This window comes from Pongo pygmaeus, chromosome 7 (genome assembly GCF_028885625.2).
Source record: "Pongo pygmaeus isolate AG05252 chromosome 7, NHGRI_mPonPyg2-v2.0_pri, whole genome shotgun sequence".
NCBI classification, from domain to species: Eukaryota; Metazoa; Chordata; class Mammalia; order Primates; family Hominidae; genus Pongo; species Pongo pygmaeus.
The window spans coordinates 131923976-131947026 of NC_072380.2; the positions used below are offsets into that span (position 1 = coordinate 131923976).

Below are 23051 nucleotides of genomic sequence, written 5' to 3' on the forward strand. Positions count from 1 at the left end.
CACCATCAGGGTTTATGGTTGGAGACACATCAGTCCTCCCTGGCATGATCGAGGGTTGGAGCTCAAGCCTTGCATTCAACTAAGATTGATCACCCTGAGAACTGGGACATAACCAGCTAGCACAGAGTTTGCACAAAGTCAGCTCCTTTTCTGGGAGGTCAGTCTGCAGGGGATCATTCTTGAACAAGTTTCTCCTCCTTTTTCATTGACACATATACCCCGGATTCCTCAAGAGATTCTTGGAATGTAATTGATGAGTTAATCAACACAGAATAATCTATATTATATGACAGTTCAAGTAGTTTTCTTTAAAAAAAAAGAAGACAAATAGGTCTTCTGCTGTCTTTTCCTCTGTCTGCTAGAACACCTCGTTGCCACCAGAACAGTTCTTCACACTTTAAAAACACCCAAGACAGGGATAACAGACTTTTTTCCCCAGCATCAACTGCTCCAAGGAAAAGTATGCTACAGTTGATTACTGATGTCTGTCACGGGTATAGGGGTAAAAGGTTGTATGACACATGCTATATGTTGGTCATTTTACCTATCTTTTTGGCAAATTATTCTTCCCACTTTAAAAATCATATTTTTAGGCATCTGTCTCCTTAAAAACCACAAGTTAGACAAGGGAATGTTATTCAATGCTAGAAAGAAATGAGCTAAGTCATGAAAAGACATGAAGGAAACAAATGCTTATTATTAAGTGAAAGAAGCTAATGTGAAAAGGCAACATACTGTATAACTCTTTATGATGTTCTAGAAAAGGCAAAACTATGGAGACAATAAAAAAAAATCAGTAGGTGTTGGGAGCAGGAGAAAAAAAGAATGAATGGGTGGAGCACAGAGGATTTTTAGGGCAGTGAAACTACTATGTCTGATACTATAATGGTAAACACATATGTCCAAACCCACACAATGTACAAAACCAAGAGTGAACCCTTATGCAAACTATGGACTTTGGGTGATATGTGTGAATACAGGTTCATCATTTGTAACAAATGTAACGACTCTGGTGGGGAATGTTGATAATGGAGTTGGCTATTCATGTCAGGGGGAACGGGGTATATGAGAAATCTCTGTACCTTCCACTCACTTTTGCTGTAAAACTAAAACTGCTCTTAAAAATAAAGTCTTTTTTTAAAAAAAGAATAAAGCTCCAACAAGCTACTGATCTCTGCTATGATGTTTCCAATGGTTATGCCCTCGTGTGATACAGTTAAAGGAAAATTAGCTAAATAGGCTGTATCTGTCCTTGGAAAATTTTGTAGTTAGGCCAAATGTGGTTACGTCTAAGGCTTGAAAAACATTGATAGAACAAATTCACTGGGGAAAGATTTATTTCTCTCTTCTGGTGAGACAATGCTAAGTGTGAAACTGGCCATCTGAAGTGTGATTTCCTCTGTAAAAGTAATGGCAACACCTGTTCCCTCTTGCCTTTGTAAACACCAATGCATTTCTTTATTTTATGGATTCCAAAGTCATTTTCTGTTGGATAAATTTAAACAATTACCAAAATGAAGAGGCAACATAATGTATATTTCAGGAATAATTTTTATGATGTGTGCATTATTAGTAATGATGGTTAGCATTTATTAAGTGCTTACTATGAGTTAGGTACTGGGATAAGTCCTCTGTAATCTGCAGAATAGCACTGCCTCTCTACAAAAATGTGATTAAAAATATAAAAACAAGGAACTCATTAGAATACATAGTGTTCTGTAAAATTTGAAACTAGAATATTTCCCCGCAAGTTTAATAATTTTTATTATCCTGGTATGGTGGCATACACCTGTAGTCCCAGCTACTCGGGAGGCCGAGGCAGGAGGATCACTTGAGCCCAGGAGTTCAACTCTGCATGAGCTGTGATAGCACTACTGTACTCCAGCCTGGGCAACAGAGGGAGACTCCATCTCTTAAAAAAATTGTTTTTAAATAATGTGTTCACCTTCAGCCATACTTACCAAAATAACTGAGTACTCACTAAATATTTATTATGACATCATATTTGTGAGCATTCTACCATTGAAATCACATCCTCTAATTCATTTTGCCTCACAATAACCTCAAAGGTGGATAAAGACAGGAAAATAACCCCCATTTTATGGATGAGGAATGCGCCTTAGGGAGGTTAAATAATTTCTTCAAGCTAAGCAAGTCTTTTCTCCAAAGTTTGTAAATTTACCCCCTCTCCATACTACTTTCCAATTTAGTTGCTGGTTTCAACATTTGTTTACCAATTTATTCTTTAGGTAGCACCCTGAGCTACCTCTTTAAAGTGTGGGCTTCATAAGGTCACTCCTCTGATACTATAATGATAAATACATAAGTCTAAACCGATAGAATGTACTACACCAAGAGTGAACCCTTATGTAAATTATTGAGTTTGGATGATGATGTGTGAATATAGGTTCATCATTTGTAACAAATGTACCACTCTGGTGGGGAATGTTGATAATGAAGTTGGCTATTCATGTGTGGGGGAACAGGATATATGAGGAATCACTCGAGTCCTGTTGTAATAAATATTTAGTGAGTGCTCAATTATTTTGCTAAACAGGGTTGAGAGTGAATAAATTATTTTTAAAAACATTTTTAAAGAGATGGGGGTCTCTCTCTGCTGCCCAGGCTAGAGTACAGTAGTGCTATTAAAACAGGAAATGTTCCCTTGTCCCCCTCATAGGGCATGCGATGGGGGTGTGGCTCGTTTCTTCAGTGCCCCGCTGCTCAAACCTCTAGGGGAGCATACAGATGGGCAGGCTGTGGGGCTCCAACCATGTCAGTGTCTAGGGGTGAATGTTTACAGCTCCTGAAACCCCAGTGGGTGTGCATTACAGGGTGCTCTTTTAGTTTGCCGTCTATAGGTGGCTTGTGTTAACCAGCTCAATTAGACCTTCTACCTTGTCGCAAGGATGGAGGGCTTTCTGTATCCTGGGTTCTTGCCTTGGTGTACTGGAAGAATCAGATCACATGTGGGCTTGGAGAATGAGTGCAAAGTTTCATTGAGTGGAAGTAGCTCTCCACCGATGGGGGAGCCAGAAGGGAGATAGTTTTCCCTGGAGTTGGGCAGCTCGGTAGCCAACTGCACGGCCAAACTCCACCTCGTCCCACAGGTTGATGGCCTGCTGGCATGCAGATGCCTGTCGGTGTGCTCTTCTGCCAGCGTTATCCTCCGGACATCCTCTCCAAAACCAACTGCTTGCACCTTCTTTGGCTGATGTGCTCCTCACGACCTTGTGTCTCTGCTTTGCTAGGGTCTTGGGTTTTTATAGGCCCAGGATTGGGGCTTGGCAGGAAGGCAGAAGTGCCTGTCCTCACCTATCTCCATGGGGGTGGAGCCCTAGCCAGGGACCGCCCCTCCTTCACCCAGCACTTCCCTTCCCCACTTCCCTATCATTTAAAGGGACCACACGCTTCCCTTCCCAGCACTCCCGTATCACTGTCATAGCTCACCGCAGCCTTGAACTCCTGGGCTCAAATGATCAAGTTCTTTTAGAGTTCTTAGGATTAAGTTCATAATCTGAAGCATGAACCATAAGGCTCTGGAGGACCAAAGCTTCATTTAACTCCCTGGCTTCATCTCAAAATACATAGATTTCACTCAGTTTTTCACCACCTAGCTCCTTCTTGAATAACAGCCTTCACATATGCTCTTCTCTTCATTTATAATGCCCCTTCCTCCTCCACTCTTCAGCAGTCTAGTTTTTATTCATCCTCAGGAGCACTTTGAGTCACTTACTCACCAAAGGTTTCCCCAACTTCCCACATTAGGTGAAGATTCTGTCATTCACTCATATGCTCTCCATATAAGGAAAACCTTTGACAAAGTCTTTTAGGCTGCCCAGCATAAGGTCCAAGCCATTATTTGGCCAGTTTTCCAAAGTATATGTTATGGTGGGAAGTAGACCCCAACTCTGGCGATGGAGGTCTAAAAGTAGATGCATATGTTCCCGTCTTTCTTTTCAGCTAGATTACAGATGCATGAGCTGGGTTTACCAAGTCAGATGCATGTGCTTCCAGCTTTAAATGAGATGCTGGCAACCCAATGAAGCATGGACAGAAGAGAATTTATTCTCAAGGAGGTGACAGTGGCTGCACCGATATCCAGTTTTAAGGGATCCACAGAGATAGTAATGGCATTGGTACTGATGGTGGAATCCTTGATCCAGTTCTGGCAATGTAAGAAGTGCAAGGCACAGATTTTGGTGATGGATGAAGTTGAGTGTAGTGTTCTCACTAGACTGTTTCTGTAACTTTATTTTGGCCGTGAGTTTGGCCGTGTATCTGACCTTATTCCTATCCACTTTCTGAGCTTGGTTTCTCAACCTTCCTGCCAAGTGCCTGAACTAATACTACATGTCTTTAAAATAAATTATATTTCTGTTTAAATCAGCCAGATTCAGATTCTATTGCTTGCAACTTAGAACTCTGACTGATAAAAAACATCCTTGCCCTTTATAACATTTACCACAATTTTAAATAAATATTGATTTCACTGATAACTACGTCTCCCACTACACTATAAGCCTGATGAAGATTAGGCCTCTGCCTATTGTATGCACCACTGTATCTCTAGTGTCTGGCACAGACTTGTCACATAACAACCACAAAATAAATTTGCTGAATGAAAAAATAAGTTAATATGTGTAAAACAGTGTGCCTAAATGGTGGAGAGAGTAGGGGACAATAGGGTATACAAAGGAAGATCACAAACATAATCCTCCACAGGCCAGACACAGTGGCCCATGCCTGTAATCTCAGCACTTTGGGAGGCCAAGGCAGGAGGATCACTTGAGGCCAGAAGTTTGAGACCAGCCTGTGCAACATAGCAAGACCTTGTTTCTACAAAAAATTTAAAAATTAGCCAGGCATGGTGGCACATGCCTATAGTCCCAGCTACTCAGATGGCTAAGGCAGGAGGATAGCTTGGCCACAGCAGTTTCAGACTGCAGTAAACCATGATCATGCTACCACACTCCAGCCTGGATGACAGAGTGAAATCCTGTTTCTAAAAAAACCCCTAAAATTCTCAATAGAAATTAAAAAAAAAAATTCTCAATAGAAAAGAGAAGGTTATAATGAATTAAAGTGATTATACAGAGACATATACATATGTCTGTCTATATATACACACATATACACGCAAACTCATGTGAGCCGAACTCATGAAGTCCATTATCAGCACCTATGGCCCATGTATATATGTGTATATGTCTGTATAGTGTTTCTTTCCCTGGGCAAAGTTGAGCCCCTGTATATTTATATATGTCTATATATATGTATGTCTGTATACTATGTATGTCTGTGTATAATCACTTTAATTCATTATACCTACATATATATGTATATATGTGAGTTTGCATGTATATATGTGTATTGATATTATATATATATACACACACACATATGTGTGTGTGAGAGTGTGAGCTAATGAATGACCATTATGTAAGATACAATGTGAAAAGTGTTGGAAACATAGAAAGATCAAAAGGGAAAACAACATAGGGCCTTTTGAAAGAGGTCCTCAGGTAGGATCTTAAAGCATAGATCAAATTTGGATATTCAAAAGTTTAAGAAGGGAGTCTGGACAAACGGAGGGATGAACAAAGGCACAGAGATCAGAATGTGCAGAGTTATGAGGTATAACAAGTTGTCCAGTTTCTCATTTACTTAGGACACAATGGGCAGCCATGGAAAGCATTAGGAAGGAAAATGACATGTCTAGGCTGTGCTTTGATAAAGTCAATGTCACAGAACTATTTAAAATTTACCAGCAGATAAAAAGACCAGACTCAATGAAATCAGATATTCAAGAAAAAAAAAAGAAGAGGTAATAGGGCATTAAGTCATAGGAATAAATGCATAGGACAGATGTATGAGTTATCAAAGAAGCAAGACTGCAAAGATTTGAACACTGGATATGGAAGTACAATAGAAGAAAGGTAGTTTTGTAAAATGAAATTAAAAGCTGAATAACTGGGAATATGGTAATGGCAAGAACAGAAGGAAGAAACAAAAGTAAAAGGTGAAGTTTCATAGAGAAAGATAAAATTGCCTATAAGATATATTGTATTAGTCTGTTCTCATGCTGCTAATAAAGACATACCTTAGACCGGGTAATTTATAAAGGAAAGAGGTTTAATTGACTCACAATTCCACGTGGCTGGGGAGGCCTCACAATCATGGCAGAAGACGAAGGAGGAGCAAAGGGACGTCTTACATGGCGGCAGGGAAGAGAGCTTCAGGGGAACTCCCCTTTATAAAACCATCAGATCTCATGAGACTTACTCACTATTCACAAGAACAGCATGGGAAAGACCCACCCCTATGATTCAATTACCTCCCACTGGGCCCCTCCCACAACACATGGGAATTATGGGAGCTACAATTGAAGATGAGATTTGGGTAGAGACAGCCAATCTGTATCATAGGTTGAGCTTAAAGTAGATGTGCATTCCAACAGACAACAGAAGTAGAGGTCTGAAGTTTGAGAGAGAAATCAGAGTTAGGAGTGTAGATTAGGGAGAGAAGCAGATAATGTCATTGCTTTCCCAGATTCCTTCAAATCCCTTTACACTATTTCTGTGCACCTGTCTTCCCACTTTGGTGTGGATTCCACTATCAACAGCTAGGGCTCATTTTTGGAAGACAACTTTGAGCTCCTGGAGGTGCATTGCCTGCATGTGGAGAAAACTGGAAGAGTCTGGAGTCTATGCTCCTCCTTCCCTTTCCTCCTTAGCCTTTGACAGTGATAAATAAGTGAAGACATGAAGACATAAGAAAGCCTTGCATCAGATTGTGCAACACTGAGTCGTAACTTACATTCCAGTTTTTCTGCTGGATTAGGCTGACTTTTGCCTGAGATCATACTCTTGCCTGGCTTCCTCTCCCTTGTCCTGCTTTACTTACCATTTTGTTTGTTTGTTTGTTTGTTTGTTTTTTCAGGCTCAGCACAAGAGTACTTCTTTAATCGATCACTTGCACATTAATCCATAACTCAGGGTCTGCCTCTAGGGAGCCAGGCTGAAGACAGGGAATTGTTTGATAGTGTTGATCAAGTCTTCTATAATGTCACTGATATTCTAATTTTTTTATCAATTATTGAAAAAGAACCAATGAGATTTCTAATTGTAATTGTGGATTTCTGTACTTTTCCTTGCATCTCATTATTTTGCACCATCTATTGTTAAAATTGTTATAAGGTGTATTAACATTTGGGAATTTTAAGCCCTCTTGATAAATTGACCTTTTTATCATTATGCAATAACATTCTTTATCTTTGATAACTTTCTGGCATTAAAACCCATTTAGCCTGATATTAATATAGCCCCTCAGGCTTTCTTTTCCTTATTTTTTTCATGAGATACCTATTCACCTCCTTTCTCTTTTAATATAATTGTCTTTATATTTAAAGTAAGTTTTTCTGTAGATAGTATATAGTTGTGTCTTGCTTTTTATCAAATCTGATCATCTCTGCCTTTAAACTGAAGATTTGAAGGGAATTTGCATTTAATGTAATTATTGGTTTAATTTTACCATCTTCCTATTTTCTCTTTGTTTCATATATTCTTTGCTTCCTTTTTCATCTTTGCATGACTTCTTTTGGATTAATTTTATATCTCCCGTGATTCCTTTATATCTCCTCTGTTGACTTATTAGCTGTAACTCTTTATTTCTTATTTTGTAATTTATGTAGGGTTTATGGTATGCATCTTTAATTTTCCACAGTCTAACCTCACATACTATTACACCACTTCAAATGGAGTATAAAAATTTTAGAACACTACATGTGGCATTTCCCTCTCAAGACCTTGGTGTTGTTGTCATCATATATTCTATTTTTACATATATTATAAATGTTAAACACACTAATAATTTTTTCTTTAATCAATGACAATAATTTAAATTTTTTTAATTTATAAAATGTATTGTATTTATCCAAATATTCACGCTTTGTGGCGTTCTATTTCTTTGTGTTGATGCAAATTTCCAACTGGCATCAATTTATGTCTGCCTGAAAGAATTTATCATTTCCTACAGCACATTATCTGCTGCTATCAAATTTGTTCTGCTTCTCCATATCTGAAAAAGTCTATATTTCATTTTCATTTTAAAGGACACTTTTCCTGTGTATAAAATTAAGGTCACAGAGTTTATTTTCTTTTAGCAGCTTAAAGATGGTCTACTCTCTGCTTGCCTAAATTGTTTTCTATGAGAAGTCTGTTACTATTCTTATCTTCATCGCTCTGTATGTAATGTGTCTTTTTTTGTGGTATACTTAAAGATTTTCTCTTTATTATTTCTTATAGGCAATTTGATTATGATGTGCCTTGGTTTTGATTTCATGTTTTCAATTCTTAAGATCCATTGAGTTAATTCAATCTCTGGGTATAAATTACAACAATTTTTAAATCTCTCAGCCATATTTTTCCTGTGTCTTCCTCTCTTCTCCTTCTGACACTCTAATTATAAATATATTAAAACACTTGGCCCAGAACAGTGGCTCATGCCTGTAATCCCAGCACTTTGGGAGGCCGAGGCGGGTGGATCACTCGAGGTCAGGAGTTTCAGATCAACCTGGCCAACATGGTGAAACCCCGTTTCTACTAAAAATACAAAAATTAGCCAGGCTTGGTGATGGGCGCCTGTAATCCCAGCTACTGGGGAGGCTGAGGCAGGAGAATTTCTTGAACCTGGGAGGTGGAGGTTGCAGTGAGCTGAGATTGCACCACTGTACTGCAGACTGGGCAACAGAGTGAGACTCCATCTCAAAAAAAAAAACAACGTTATGCTGCTGGCTAATGCTCTGTTCATTTTTTCAGCTATTTTTTTCTCTGTGTGTTTCATTTTAAATGGTTTCTATTTCTATATCTTCAAGGTAACTAATTTTCTTCTGCAGTGTCTAACCTGGTAATCCTCTGCAGGTTATCTTTTATCTCAGACATTGTAGTCTTCATATCTAGAAGTTGTTTGGATTTTTTTAAATGTCTTCTGTGTTTCTACATGATTTACTCAATCTTTCATCTCAGACATTGTAGTCTTCATATCTAGAAGTTGTTTGGATTTTTTAAATGTCTTCTGTGTTTCTACATGATTTACTCAATATTTACTCTATTTTTCAACAAAAAATACATTCATAACAACTGTCTTAATGTTCTTTTTACTACCACAATCGACTATGTGATTTCTGAGGCTGCTTGTAGTGAATGATTATGTCCTCACTATGTATCATATTTCCTGCTTCTTTGTATGCCTGGCAATTTTTAATTGGATGTCAAACCCTGTGAACCTTATCTTGATTGCTGGACATTTTTGTATTCCTATAATATTCTTGAGCATTGTTCTGTGGTTCATTTGAGTTATTTGACCCTTCTGATGCTTTTTATAAAGGTTTGTAAAGCAGAATGAAAGCAGCCTCTTCACTCTGATGATAGTTTCTTTTACTGTGCAGAAGCTCTTGAGTTTAATTAGATCCCATTTGTCGATTTTGGCTTTTGTTGCCATTGCTTTTGGTGTTTTAGACATGAAGTCCTTGCCCATGCCTATGTCCTGAATGGTAATGCCTAGGTTTTCTTCTAGGGTTTTTATGGTTTTAGGTCTAACATTTAAGTCTTTAATCCATCCTGAATTGATTTTTGTATATGGTGTAAGGAAGGGATCCAGTTTCAGCTTTCTACATATGGCTAGCCAGTTTTCCCAGCACCATTTATTAAATAGGGAATCCTTTCCCCATTTCTTGTTTTTGTCAGGTTTGCCAAAGATCAGATACTTGTAGATATGTGGCATTATTTCTGACAGCTCTGTTCTGTTCCATTGATCTATATCTCTGTTTTGGTACCAGTACCATGCTGTTTTGGTTACTGTAGCCTTGTAGTATAGTTTGAAGTCAGGTAGTGTGATGCCTCCACCTTTGTTCTTTTGGCTTAGGATTGACTTGGCGATGCGGGTTCTTTTTTGGTTCCATATGAACTTTAAAGTAGTTTTTTCCAATTCTGTGAAGAAAGTCATTGGTAGCTTGATGGGGATGGCATTGAATCTGTAAATTACCTTGGGAAGGATGGCCATTTTCATGATATTGATTCTTCCTACCCATGAGCATGGAATGTTCTTCCACTTGTTTGTATCCTCTTTTATTTCCTTGAGCAGTGGTTTGTAGTTCTCCTTGAAGAGGTCTTTCACATCCCTTGTAAGTTGGATTCCTAGGTATTTTATTCTCTTTGAAGCAATTGTGAATGGGAGTTCACTCATGATTTGGCTCTCTGTTTGTCTGTTATTGATGTATAAGAATGCTTGTGATTTTTGCACATTGATTTTGTATCCTGAGACTTTGCTGAAGTTGCTTATCAGCTTAAGGAGATTTTGGGCTGAGACAATGGGGTTTTCTAGATATACTATCATGTCATCTGCAAACAGGGACAATTTGACTCCAAAATGGGAGAAAATTTTCGCAACCTACTCATCTGACAAAGGGCTAATATTCAGAATCTACAATGAACTCCAACAAATTTACAAGAAAAAAACAAACAACCCCATCAAAAAGTGGGCGAAGGACATGAACAGACATTTCTCAAAAGAAGACATTTATGCAGCCAAAAAACACATGAAAAAATGCTCACCATCACTGGCCATCAGAGAAATGCAAATCAAAACCACAATGAGATACCATCTCACACCAGTTAGAATGGCAATCATTAAAAAGTCAGGAAACAACAGGTGCTGGAGAGGATGTGGAGAAATAGGAACACTTTTACACTGTTGGTGGGACTGTAAACTAGTTCAACCCTTGTGGAAGTCAGTGTGGCGATTCCTCAGGGATCTAGAACTAGAAATTCCATTCGACCCAGCCATCCCATTACTGGGTATATACCCAAAGGACTATAAATCATGCTGCTATAAAGACACATGCACACGTATGTTTATTGCCGCATTATTCACAATAGCAAAGACTTGGAACCAACCCAAATGTCCAACAATGATAGACTGGATTAAGAAAATGTGGCACATATACACTATGGAATACTATGCAGCCATAAAAAATGATGAGTTCACGTCCTTTGTAGGGACATGGATGAAATTGGAAACCATCATTCTCAGTAAACTATCGCAAGAACAAAAAACCAAACACCGCATATTCTCACTCATAGGTGGGAATTGAACAATGAGAACACATGGACACAGGAAGGGGAACATCACACTTCGGGGACTGTTGTGGGGTGGGGGGAGGGGGGAGGGATAGCATTGGGAGATATACCTAATGCTAGATGACGAGTTGGTGAGTGCAGCGCACCAGCATGGCACATGTATACTTATGTAACTTACCTGCACATTGCGCACATGTACCATAAAACCTAAAGTATAATAATAATAATAAAAGAAAAAAGAAAAAGAAAAGAAAAAAAAGAAATAAAGAAATAAACTCAAAAAATTAAAAAAAATAAAAAAAATAAAAATGGGAGTTTCTCTGCTCAAAAAAAAAAAAAAAAAAAAAAAAAAGAAAGCAGCCTCTCTTTTTTTTTTTTTCGTCTGAGGTTGACTTTGCCCCAGTACTGAGGCAATACTCTTCTGAATATTCTATCCAGTGCTCCATTAATTAGATTTTCCACTCTGAATGGTGGAAACATGGACTATTCCTGGTCCTGCATGAATTCCTGGGATTATTCCTCTGCTCCTTTGGAATGTTTCTGCCCTGGCCTTGGGTAAGTTAGTCACCTTCATGTGCTAATCAGCACTCAGATGAAGATTTAATAAAGGGGGCCTTTGCTGGCCTCCCAGTGTTTATCTGTACACAGCTCTTTTCTCCCCAGTACTCTGTGAACTCTAGCTTGGTTGGCCTCCTCAAATTCCCAGCTTCACCACCTCATCTCATGGAGACTGCTAGCTTCCACCAGTGTCTCCCCTCCCTGTGCTCTGAAAACTCTCCCCAAGCTGGGGAAATCACAGGGCTCACATCATTTTTTCCCATCTCCAATGGATCACTGTTCTGCGTTACCTGAAGTGCAATGTCTGAAACTATTGTTTCATAAATTTCCTCTGGGATTTTAGCTGTTTCGTGCAAGGAAGGTTAATCTAGTCCTGGTTATTATATTTTGGACTGGAATTACTTGTTGCTGTTTTGGATGATAAGGGAAACATAGATATTCAAAGAGAAAGGCTGTGTATAAAGCAAAAATTGAACATTGAGGAGACAGAAAAGAAAATTAAGAATTAATTTCCTAAGAAAAATACAAAGGGGAAATGATAAAAAGCTGAGATGGGGCTCAACTTTGCCTAGGGAAAGAAACACTTCTTATGAAACATGAAGTAGCATAGGAACAACGATGAAGCATAGAAATTTAGATGCAGCGTTCAATTGGTCAGCTGATTTTACTTGAGTTTCTATTATATAATGTGAATAAAACTCAGCTGTTTCCTCCAGTGAGGAAGAAGGGGATGGAGGAGGGGAAGAGTGAAGTGTGATTCCCAGCACAGTGCCTCCCCACTCCACTGCCAAAAAAGAAATCTTTCCAAATCCTCTAACTCCTGAGCTTTTCATTTTCTTGACAGAAGTAAGGGGTTTATAGATTGTCTAAGGAGATCACAGTCGGGCCACTTTAAAACTTCTGGTGGTCTGATTGACAGCTCATGTTGGTATCTGATATCTACCATCTCCTGGTGCCTCCACTGAACTTTTCAATTTAATATCCTGTTACAGAACACTAGCAAGGAATAGGAGACAAGTAAAAACACAATTTCAATTCAGTGATATACGTTCTCTATGTGGATTAAGCACAGCAGGTTATAGAAACACACTGGGTGACAGGGGGCCCTACATAATCTTGAATGAGCAGAGAAAGGCTGCCAGAAAGATCTGTCCCTGTGACCCAAAATATACAGAAAATAGGTTTAGGATATGGGAGTGGTAAGAAGAAAGGATGTCCTGCAAAAGAGAGGAGAATGTGTAAATGTTGGAAGCAGGAGGTATTGAAGATGTAGGTGGATCAACAAGGCTGGTGAGGTGGGAGGGCTCATCAGAAGCCACGTGCCAGAAATACCTTGAATGCACTCCAGGGCATCTGTAATGGGTCCCGAGAAAAGTAAGGAATTGGAGGCGTTTTAAGTAGAGGGGTGACTAACAAATTTTCTGTTTAGAGATCATTCAGATAGCAGTGCAGAGAATATAAGAGAGGGAAATTCACTGTCAGAAGCATATTCCTTGTGAGAAGAGCATTCACTGTGAGAGGGATAGTGAGTCAGAACAATAGAACGGAAAGTGCATATATTCTAGAAAATAAAATGGTAGAACTGCCAGAACCTGGTGACTGATTAAATATGTGTCATGAGAAGGAGGTACCAAGGGAAACACCCAGGTGTTTGTCTTGGATAACTGGATTGATGGCAGTGTTTTCAATGAAACAAGTATTACTGGCTAGATGTCCTAAAACTTCTTGTAAGCTAAAAGAAACTATGGAAGGGTGGAACAGTCTAGATTTGTTTTCATTCGCTGAACATAAGTCTACTTGTGACAGGCACAAGGACAGGTAAAACAAAAGAAGCTATGGGATAAGAACTGAGAGAAATATTGCCAGGCATGCGGGTGGCAGCGGGGGAGGCGGGGGGAGGTAAAAGGAAAATGACAACTGGGGATCCCTAAGGCTCAGTCAAGATTAGATCACATGAATTAGTAGTGGAACTAAGAGTCTTTATTATGACCTTCTTTCAGCAACCCTGGGCAGTGTGATGAATGATTCAGAGAGGGCAGATGTAGATTGTGGGTTGAACTCAAGCTGAAGAATAAGGAACGGTGAGAGTAAGTTTAGAGTCAAGTACAAGATGGGAAGCAATGTGGGACCAATACGAGCATTGCAGAAATGCCTTCCCATAAGCACAGGCTGGATGGGGAAGCTAGAAAAGCTAGAATGGGGCCAATGAGAGAATACAAGGGATGGTAAGGCTGGAGGCCAAAGAATTGGGGATAAAAGAGAGAAACCAATAGGAGACAGTCATCAGAATGTCAGTGTCCAAGAGAATGGCAGCATAAAAATTCCCAATAATAAGGTGAGAATTTATTGACGGCAGCAAGTTGTTTTGATTCAAGATCATTGAAAATATTATAACATGAGTGTTGACATTCCATAAAAACGGAGTTCAAAGGAAGTCTATGAGCAGGGTTACAGTTATGCTGGAAGTCAGGAACCACCAGAACAGGATGGGAAAAGAGCAGAAATTTGAAACTGTTAAGAGTTCATGGTTAGTGTCCTGGAGGAAGAGGCAGAGGAGTGGGGTGGAGTGGAGCTAAGTGCATTTTCTTCCTTTGATTTTAGAGGTGTTGCCTTCACTAGAAGGAAACTGGTATTATCAAGAACAAACAGGTGTTGGTAGCGATCATAAGAGAAAAAAGCATTCTAGAAAAGAGTTCTCTTTCAGCCAAGCGCAGTGGCTCACGCCTGTAATCCCAGCACTTTGGGAGGCTGAGGTGGGTGGATCACCAGGTCAGGAGTTTGAGACCAGCCTGGCCAACATAGTGAAACCCTGTCTCTACTAAAAATACTAAAATTAGCCCGGTGTGGTGGCACGTGCCTGTATTCCCAGCTGCTCAGGAGGCTGAGGCGGGAGAATCACTTGATCCCTGGAGGCAGAGATTGCAGTGAGCCAAGACCACACTATTGCACTTCAGCCTAGGAAACAGAGTTAGATTCTGTCTCAAAAAAATAAAAATAAAAATAAAAAATAAGTGTTCTTTTTCAAGCAGATAATATGTTACAATAACAGAGGGCTCATTGACAACCTTTTTCATGCCTCTGGTCACTGTGGAAGCAGGAAGTAGAGGCAAAGCAAAGATGGCTGAGGATATGCAGTACAGCAAGGAGGGTGCAGTAAGAGACCCAGTTGAAAGTGTTCTCCTAGGTGGCAATGCTAAAATAAGCTCACTTGAGGCTCTTCTGAATCATTAGCCCTTCTAGAAACTCCAAGGACATATTAAGTTCATTCACTAAAATATTTTAGGCATGGTGTAGTTGCTGATCATCTCCATGATTACTTCTTTGAAGTCTTTCCTTTGAACATTTTTTAAGTGCTTACTGAGAATTCTTAGGCAGAAAATAAAACAAAAAGATTATCCCGTGCCAATCAGAGTCTGAACACAGACAGGGCTCATCGATCAAACAAATCAATGCAGAAAACTTAAAATTTCCTGTTAAACAAACACCACACATTAAATACCAGAAAGTGGTGACTAAGAGGTGGAGAGAGGAGGGATATACAAAAGGTTTCACCCACACCCTGCTTTGTGGTTTTTACCCGGATGCCACAACCACACCTATGAGTTTCACTTATTAAAATAATAGAGAAGTAGAGTAACTAGAATCTGCTGACCAGAGCATAGTGCTAAATACAGTTCCTCAGAGACTGAACCTGACAGGCAAGGTCAGGATTCAACTTGGAGAATGTCTGATGAGATTAGCCAATGTTTTTTTCCAACGTGGTCTACCTGTGTGTGCTGATGCGTGTAGATTTGGTAGATTTGCTCATCTTTAGCAAACAAGATAATTAAGCTCATCTCCTCTGTTGAACTTACAAAATGTTGACGTTAAAACCAAGGATAAAATGGAGATAAATGGAGATAAACTAGAGCAGGGAATTCGAACCATACATAGACTCAAAAAAAAAATTCCCTTAAGCCCTTAAAAGGCAATAAGCAAGTAGTTTTATAGCAGTGAAATCAATAATTAAAAGTTCTACTTAAAAAAATATAACCCATGCAACATCGTGTGTCCACTGAGCAGTGATAGGCGCGTGTGTAAGGAAAAGAGCTGTCATTATATCAGCTAGCATTTAAGGAACTTACTGTGCGCTAAAATCTTTTCATGTTATATGATCTAATGTGAGCATCTATGCCAGTGGATTTCACATCCCCGTTTCACTGACGAGGACACCTCCGGTGACCTGCAGGGACCCCGCGCCAGTGGCTGCTGCAGCTGACTCATCCGACTCCCACGCGCGACGCTGCCCGAGTGGCGTTTAAAAAAATCCCACTCGAGTCCCATTTAAAACATAAGCACCCCACTTTTTAAGTGTGACTGGTGACCTCGATTTTACCTTCTGAGTCACAGCCCCAAGACCTGTGTATCTGTCAGATTGAGCACAGTGGGCGAGGGCGCGCTGTGAGAGTTGGGGAGAAGACAGGTGGAGAGCACAGGTGCAAACTAAGGGGAGGGCTAGAAGGTAAAAATAGCCATCAGGTGTATGGGGTGCGCATGGAGACGCCCGCGGAGCGCTGGCTCTGGCCAGCGGAGCAGGAGGTGAGGTCGGTGGAGCTGGGAGGACCGCGCCCGGCGGCTGCAATAGCCGCACCTGTGCACGTGATCGCGAGTGGCTCGGGCGCCAGGGCGAAGCGGCGCTCACCTGGGCCCACGTGACGGGGCGGGGCTCGAGGACCCCCCCCCCACGGCCACGCCTCCTCCCGCGCGGCGCACCCGGACCCCGCGCAGCCCAGCGGCGGCGGCGGCGGCGGCGGCGGCGGCGGCGGCGGCGGCAGGAGCCCGGGAGGCGGAGGCGGGAGGCGGCGGCGGCGCGCGGAGACGCAGCAGCGGCAGCGGCAGCATGTCGGCCGGCGGAGCGTCAGTCCCGCCGCCCCCGAACCCCGCCGTGTCCTTCCCGGTGCCCCGGGTCACCCTGCCCGCCGGCCCCGACATCCTGCGGACCTACTCGGGCGCCTTCGTCTGCCTGGAGATTGTAAGTAGGGCCGCCCGGAGCGAGGGTTGCGCGGGCAGCGAGGACAGGCGGCGGCATCCTTGTCCCCCGGGCTGTCTTCCTCTGCGTCCGCCCCCGGCTTCTTCTCTTCGACGTGACCTTGTCCTGCGCTCCCTCCCGAGGTCCTCTCCGTGCCCCGCGCCGCCTCCCGGGCCCTCCCTCCTAGCACCTGTTACGCGGGCACCTGCTTCCCCGTGGGCGACGGAAATTGCCTGGGGAGGGCGAGTAGGCGGCCCGGCAGGGCCGAAGATTGGGGACGTGGAGGAAAGAAAGGTGTTGGGGCTCAGAGGCGCCTTTAGAAACCCAGGGCATGGCCAGAGGCCGCGCTTGGCCGGAGCGAGCTCCTGGCTCTCGGCCTCGCCTGTTGCTAACCTGCCGTTTTGTTGGGTGGTGCAAAGGTGTAGCCGATGACTGGGTGACCTGGAGGCTGCCACGCTGTGGAAAGTGGGGGCAGGAGGCAACAGGAAGAGGAAGAGGGCTGAGGACTTGGGCATGCTTTTTCCCCACTCACCCTTGCCATCATTAGTGGCCTTTGGATTGGAAACAGGAGCTGGGCAGGAGGCAGGGCAAGGAGAAAGGTGAGTTATGTGCCATGCCCTGGGCAGTTTCTAATCCAGTGGGCGTGAGAATGGTGGGGGAAATGTGGAAACGTGGCTGTCGAGTTCTTCTCTGCCTGCCTTTGCACCTTCTCACTTCCTGGCCTCCTTACGCAACTCCAAACCTTTTTAGCACACTTTGTTGGGCTCAAGTAAAGGTGGGGTCACCTGCCTGTCGTGCAACCTTTTTAGGTAGCACTTGAACTTTTTAAATGGAATTTTATGGAGTTGGAAACTTTCAAAGCTCCTTGTGGACAAGTAGAAAATGTGCAAATATAAATTGGGCAACCTGAGGTTGCATCATGCCTGAGAATGGCAAATAAAAAGTGAAATGTTAGCGAGTTAGTGCCTTTCCGGCAGGCTAGTATTGTTTGCTCGGTTTAGGATTTTCATCTCTCCCCTCACCCTCGCCTTTGAGCTTGCATAACCTTTATTTGGGTCGCTTTGGTTTCACTTTTGTGCTTGTGGAGCTGGAACACCTTGTGAGCACTGTTCTATTATGCTAAGGTAGTCACACCACCCTAAGTTAAGTTTAGCCCAGATATGAATCTGAAAGAGGAGACGTGAGTGAGTTGCAGGCTATGACATCAGTAATGGGATTCTGACTGCGAGGCTGGTTTGAGTTTGAGCCTGGTTCAGAAGCATCTGAGTGCTTGGGATGAGGTGCAGGCATCCATGTGGGAAGAGCGGAGAGAGGATGGCATTGGGCTGGCTGCCTTGCTGTGGGAGGGAGACACGTTTAGAACTGGAAGATCTGCAAAGAACGATTTCTTAGGTTCTCGGCTACTTTATTCCGTGTTCTGCAAGCTCCAGTTTTTTGCCTACCTCTTTGAGAAGTTTTTGCCATATCCTCATTCCACCTGTACTAGAATTTACAGAGTTCATTGAAATACTTTCTAAACTTCAGTACTTTTGCTTCTTCTTAAGCAATAATATACATGAAATTTCAAATTTGATATTCTGGTTATATTTTTCTAATGTTTATTCAAATATATGTATGTATGTATGTAAAGATACATGTGTGTGTATATGTAAATATATATACATGTGTATATGCAAAGAAGGCTTATCCATATGCCCTCTAATCAAATACCATCTCAAGAACCTGTAGTCATGTCAGACTTTTAGGACACAAGGCCTAATTCTGAGGGAAAAGAGTAGAAAGTGACTTTGTCAAGTTCCCCTCCCCCTCCCCATTATATCTTTTTTTAATCTAGCCCAGTGGTTAGTTCTCAATTCTTGCTGTACTTAATAACTTGAACAGCTTTTTAAAATACTGTTGCCAGCCCAGACTAATTAAATCAGAATCTCCGGGGGAGTGTCAGAGTTCACTAGTTATTTTTTAAAGCTTCCCTGGTGATTCTAATATTCAGAGCCTAGAGAAGACAGCTCGGCTTTCATAGATGTGAATTCTCTCTATCTGCTAAAACTACCACCACTCCCCAACCTAGGAGGGATCCCAGACTCACAGAAGTGTCCAATCTAATCCTCTTATCTCATTTCCTCTGGTTTCGTACATCCTGAAACATGTCTCACACTCTTGGCTAGGTAGAACAGCATCTCTTCCAAAAGCTTATTAGTTTGCTTCTCTCTCTTTTTATGGCCAACTCAATAAGTTTACATTTTAGGCCCCCTTTATCTCCTTTACTTGAATATCAGTCTCCCCCACCCCATTGAAAAATGACCAAAATGTTCCAATGAAACTGGTGACCTTAGAGAAACAAAACAGGAGACCACTAGAGTCAAATTATAGCTCCTCGGCTCTCATCCTTTAGGACTGTTTAGAGATATTGATTTACATGCTTTAAGAGAGCAGAGATCAAAGTTGCCTTGTTACCCCTATATTTAGAATACTCATCTTGAGTGGATGTACAGATAGAAGCTAACCGAACACTTTTGAAGCAACTTAGCTCCTAGATGTCTCAATTTCCATCTAATTTTCTGATTCTTTTAAAATTGGCCATCGCCCATGGCTCCTCCTCAGAAATTCCTCAACCTGTAAAGTAAATGTGAGAATTTCCCAGGTACTGTCCTAAATGCTAAGTGATCTCCATTCTGGGGACCCATTTTTTTAACCTCTGCCCGTGTTTCTGGATATCCTCAAAGTCCATTTTAATTTTGACCTTCTGTTCAAATTCGTTTGTCTTTAAGAGTTCTTCATTTCTGTCCCATTGCCTTCTGAAACTTAACATGTGAAAATTGTACCTGACAAAGGAGGACTGGGCTATCAACAGTTGACTACACTATTGACACCATGCTCTTGGAGTTCGGTTCTCACACTTACCATTTAACTTGGCTCAAAGTATTCATGCCCAATTCCTCTTAATGTATTCTATTCACAGCCTGTCAGATATAAGCCATTTGTTGGGGAGATATTACAAAATATATAAATAGTGCCAGCCTACGAGCACCAGGAAAAGCATTATAGCACTGGCTTCTTAAGTGGAGAATATTACAACCTCGCATGCATAGTGATTTTTTTTTTTTTTTTGAGATAGGGAGATAGGTGTGTTCCACTCCTGGATACCTAATTGTCAGCTCTTTGGTTTTGGCCTTAGCAATACTTACCAATGTATGCTTGCCACAGAGTTTAATACTAAGTTAATATTGCAAAGCTAAGCCTTTTAGCTTAGAATGGAAGACATCACCTTCAAAATTCTCATTTTCAAAATCTCAGTTTTTTGAGTGAATATTTTCTAAAAATCACTCATCAGGTATTTACTGAATACCTACTATGTGCAAGGCACTCCTCTGGGAACAAAGATGTTTAAACCTTTCCTCACCGGAAAGACCTATAACCTAGTTGAGAGTATATTCACAAAAGTAACTACCATTCAGAGAAGAAAGAATTAAGTACGGGAAGTGAACTGCAGCTAAAACATTTTCCAGGTGGGTCTATCTACTTTAAAAAATAACATTGGATCATCTGCACTATTGGGCTGAACAAGATATTTAGGGTCCCTGCTCTCAATGAGCTTATCTTGTAAAATGCGCAAGAAGAATTGAATTTTTAATAGTATTAATCACGAAAAAGAATACAGATAATCATTGAATTCATTGTGATTTATTTTGCAGTTTTAGTGTTTAAGAAACTACTTATATTCCTAAGTTATTCATTCACATTTATCTTTGTGGGAGATACTCTAGGATTCTTTTTTTTTTTTTTTTTTTTTCCATACAACATAGACATAGTATTTATTTATGGGGATGTTTGTTCATAGATACATAGATATATTTTAGCAGTCACTATTTTCTATCCCCCTTTCTGATATCCTCCACCCACACCCACATACAGAGTATCAGTTTTATAGGTGGCATTTCCAAGTTTTATGGGGTTTTTTTTTTTTTTTTTTTTTTATTTCTTAATATATTTTTGATGTAAAAAATACAAATATAACATTCTTTGTCTACATTATAAATATGTCACTTCAAAATGTAGATAATTAATATACTACTTTCTTTTTTTTTTCTTTTTTTTTTTTTGTACATGTGCCCAATGTGCAGTAAGTTACATATGTATACATGTGCCATGCTGGTGCACTGCACCCACCAACTCGTCATCTAGCATTAGGTATATCTCCCAATGTTATCCCTCCCCCCTCCCCCCAACCCACAACAGTCCCTGAAGTGTGATGTTCCCCTTCCTGTGTCCATGTGTTCTCATTGTTCAATTCCCACCTATGAGTGAGAATATGCGGTGTTTGGTTTTTTGTTCTTGCGATAGTTTACTGAGAATGATGATTTCCAATTTCATCCATGTCCCTACAAAGGACATGAACTCATCATTTCTTATGGCTGCATAGTATTCCATGGTGTAGATGTGCCACATTTTCTTAATCCAGTCTATCATTGTTGGACATTTGGGTTGGTTCCAAGTCTTTGCTATTGTGAATAATGCGGCAATAAACATACGTGTGCATGTGTCTTTATAGCAGCATGATTTATAGTCCTTTGGGTATATACCCAGTAATGGGATGGCTGGGTCGAATGGAATTTCTAGTTCTAGATCCCTGAGGAATCGCCACACTGACTTCCACAAGGGTTGAACTAGTTTACAGTCCCACCAACAGTGTAAAAGTGTTCCTATTTCTCCACATCCTCTCCAGCACCTGTTGTTTCCTGACTTTTTAATGATCGCCATTCTAACTGGTGTGAGATGGTATCTCATTGTGGTTTTGATTTGCATTTCTCTGATGGCCAGTGATGGTGAGCATTTTTTCATGTGTCTTTTGGCTGCATAAATGTCTTCTTTTGAGAAGTGTCTGTTCATGTCCTTCGCCCACTTTTTGATGGGGTTGTTTGTTTTTTTCTTGTAAATTTGTTGGAGTTCATTGTAGATTCTGGATATTAGCCCTTTGTCAGATGAGTAGGTTGCGAAAATTTTCTCCCATTTTGTAGGTTGCCTGTTCACTCTGATGGTAGTTTCCTTTGCTGTGCAGAAGCTCTTTAGTTTAATTAGATCCCATTTGTCAATTTTGGCTTTTGTTGCCATTGCTTTTGGTGTTTTAGACATGAAGTCCTTGCCCATGCCTATGTCCTGAATGGTATTGCCTAGGTTTTCTTCTAGGGTTTTTATGGTTTTAGGTCTAACATTTAAGTCTTTAATCCATCTTGAATTGATTTTTGTATAAGGTGTAAGGAAGGGATCCAGTTTCAGCTTTCTACATATGGCTAGCCAGTTTTCCCAGCACCATTTATTAAATAGGGAATCCTTTCCCCATTTCTTGTTTTTGTCAGGTTTGCCAAAGATCAGATGGTTGTAGATATGTGGCGTTATTTCTGACGGCTCTGTTCTGTTCCATTGATCTATATCTCTGTTTTGGTACCAGTACCATGCTGTTTTGGTTACTGTAGCCTTGTAGTATAGTTTGAAGTCAGGTAGTGTGATGCCTCCAGCTTTGTTCTTTTGGCTTAGGATTGACTTGGCGATGCGGGCTCTTTTTTGGTTCCATATGAACTTTAAAGTAGTTTTTTCCAATTCTGTGAAGAAAGTCATTGGTAGCTTGATGGGGATGGCATTGAATCTGTAAATTACCTTGGGAAGGATGGCCATTTTCATGATATTGATTCTTCCTACCCATGAGCATGGAATGTTCTTCCATTTGTTTGTATCCTCTTTTATTTCCTTGAGCAGTGGTTTGTAGTTCTCCTTGAAGAGGTCTTTCACATCCCTTGTAAGTTGGATTCCTAGGTATTTTATTCTCTTTGAAGCAATTGTGAATGGGAGTTCACTCATGATTTGGCTCTCTGTTTGTCTGTTATTGATGTATAAGAATGCTTGTGATTTTTGCACATTGATTTTGTATCCTGAGACTTTGCTGAAGTTGCTTATCAGCTTAAGGAGATTTTGGGCTGAGACAATGGGGTTTTCTAGATATACTATCATGTCATCTGCAAACAGGGACAATTTGACTTCCTCTTTTCCTAATTGAATACCCTTGATTTCCTTCTCCTGCCTAATTGCCCTGGCCAGAACTTCCAATACTATGTTGAATAGAAGTGGCGAGAGAGGGCATCCCTGTCTTGTGCCAGTTTTCAAAGGGAATGCTTTCAGTTTTTGCCCATTCAGTATGATATTGGCTGTGGGTTTGTCATAAATAGCTCTTATTATTTTGAGATACGTCCCATCAATTCCTAATTTATTGAGAGTTTTTAGCATGAAGGGTTGTTGAATTTTGTCAAAGGCCTTTTCTGCATCTATTGAGATAATCATGTGGTTTTTGTCTTTGG

The 23051-nt window shown here is 40.8% G+C and overlaps 1 protein-coding gene across 1 annotated transcript in view; it reads left to right on the forward strand.

The window, feature by feature from the left end:
• The first annotated feature begins 16488 nt into the window (after window positions 1-16488).
• MAL2 (mal, T cell differentiation protein 2) overlaps window positions 16489-23051 on the forward strand; it is a 36698-nt gene continuing 30135 nt past the window's right edge. The window contains exon 1 of the mRNA XM_054499247.2: window positions 16489-16707. Coding sequence (XP_054355222.1) covers window positions 16576-16707 — 132 coding nt within the window. The 5' untranslated portion in view covers window positions 16489-16575. The remainder of the gene's footprint in view (window positions 16708-23051) is intronic.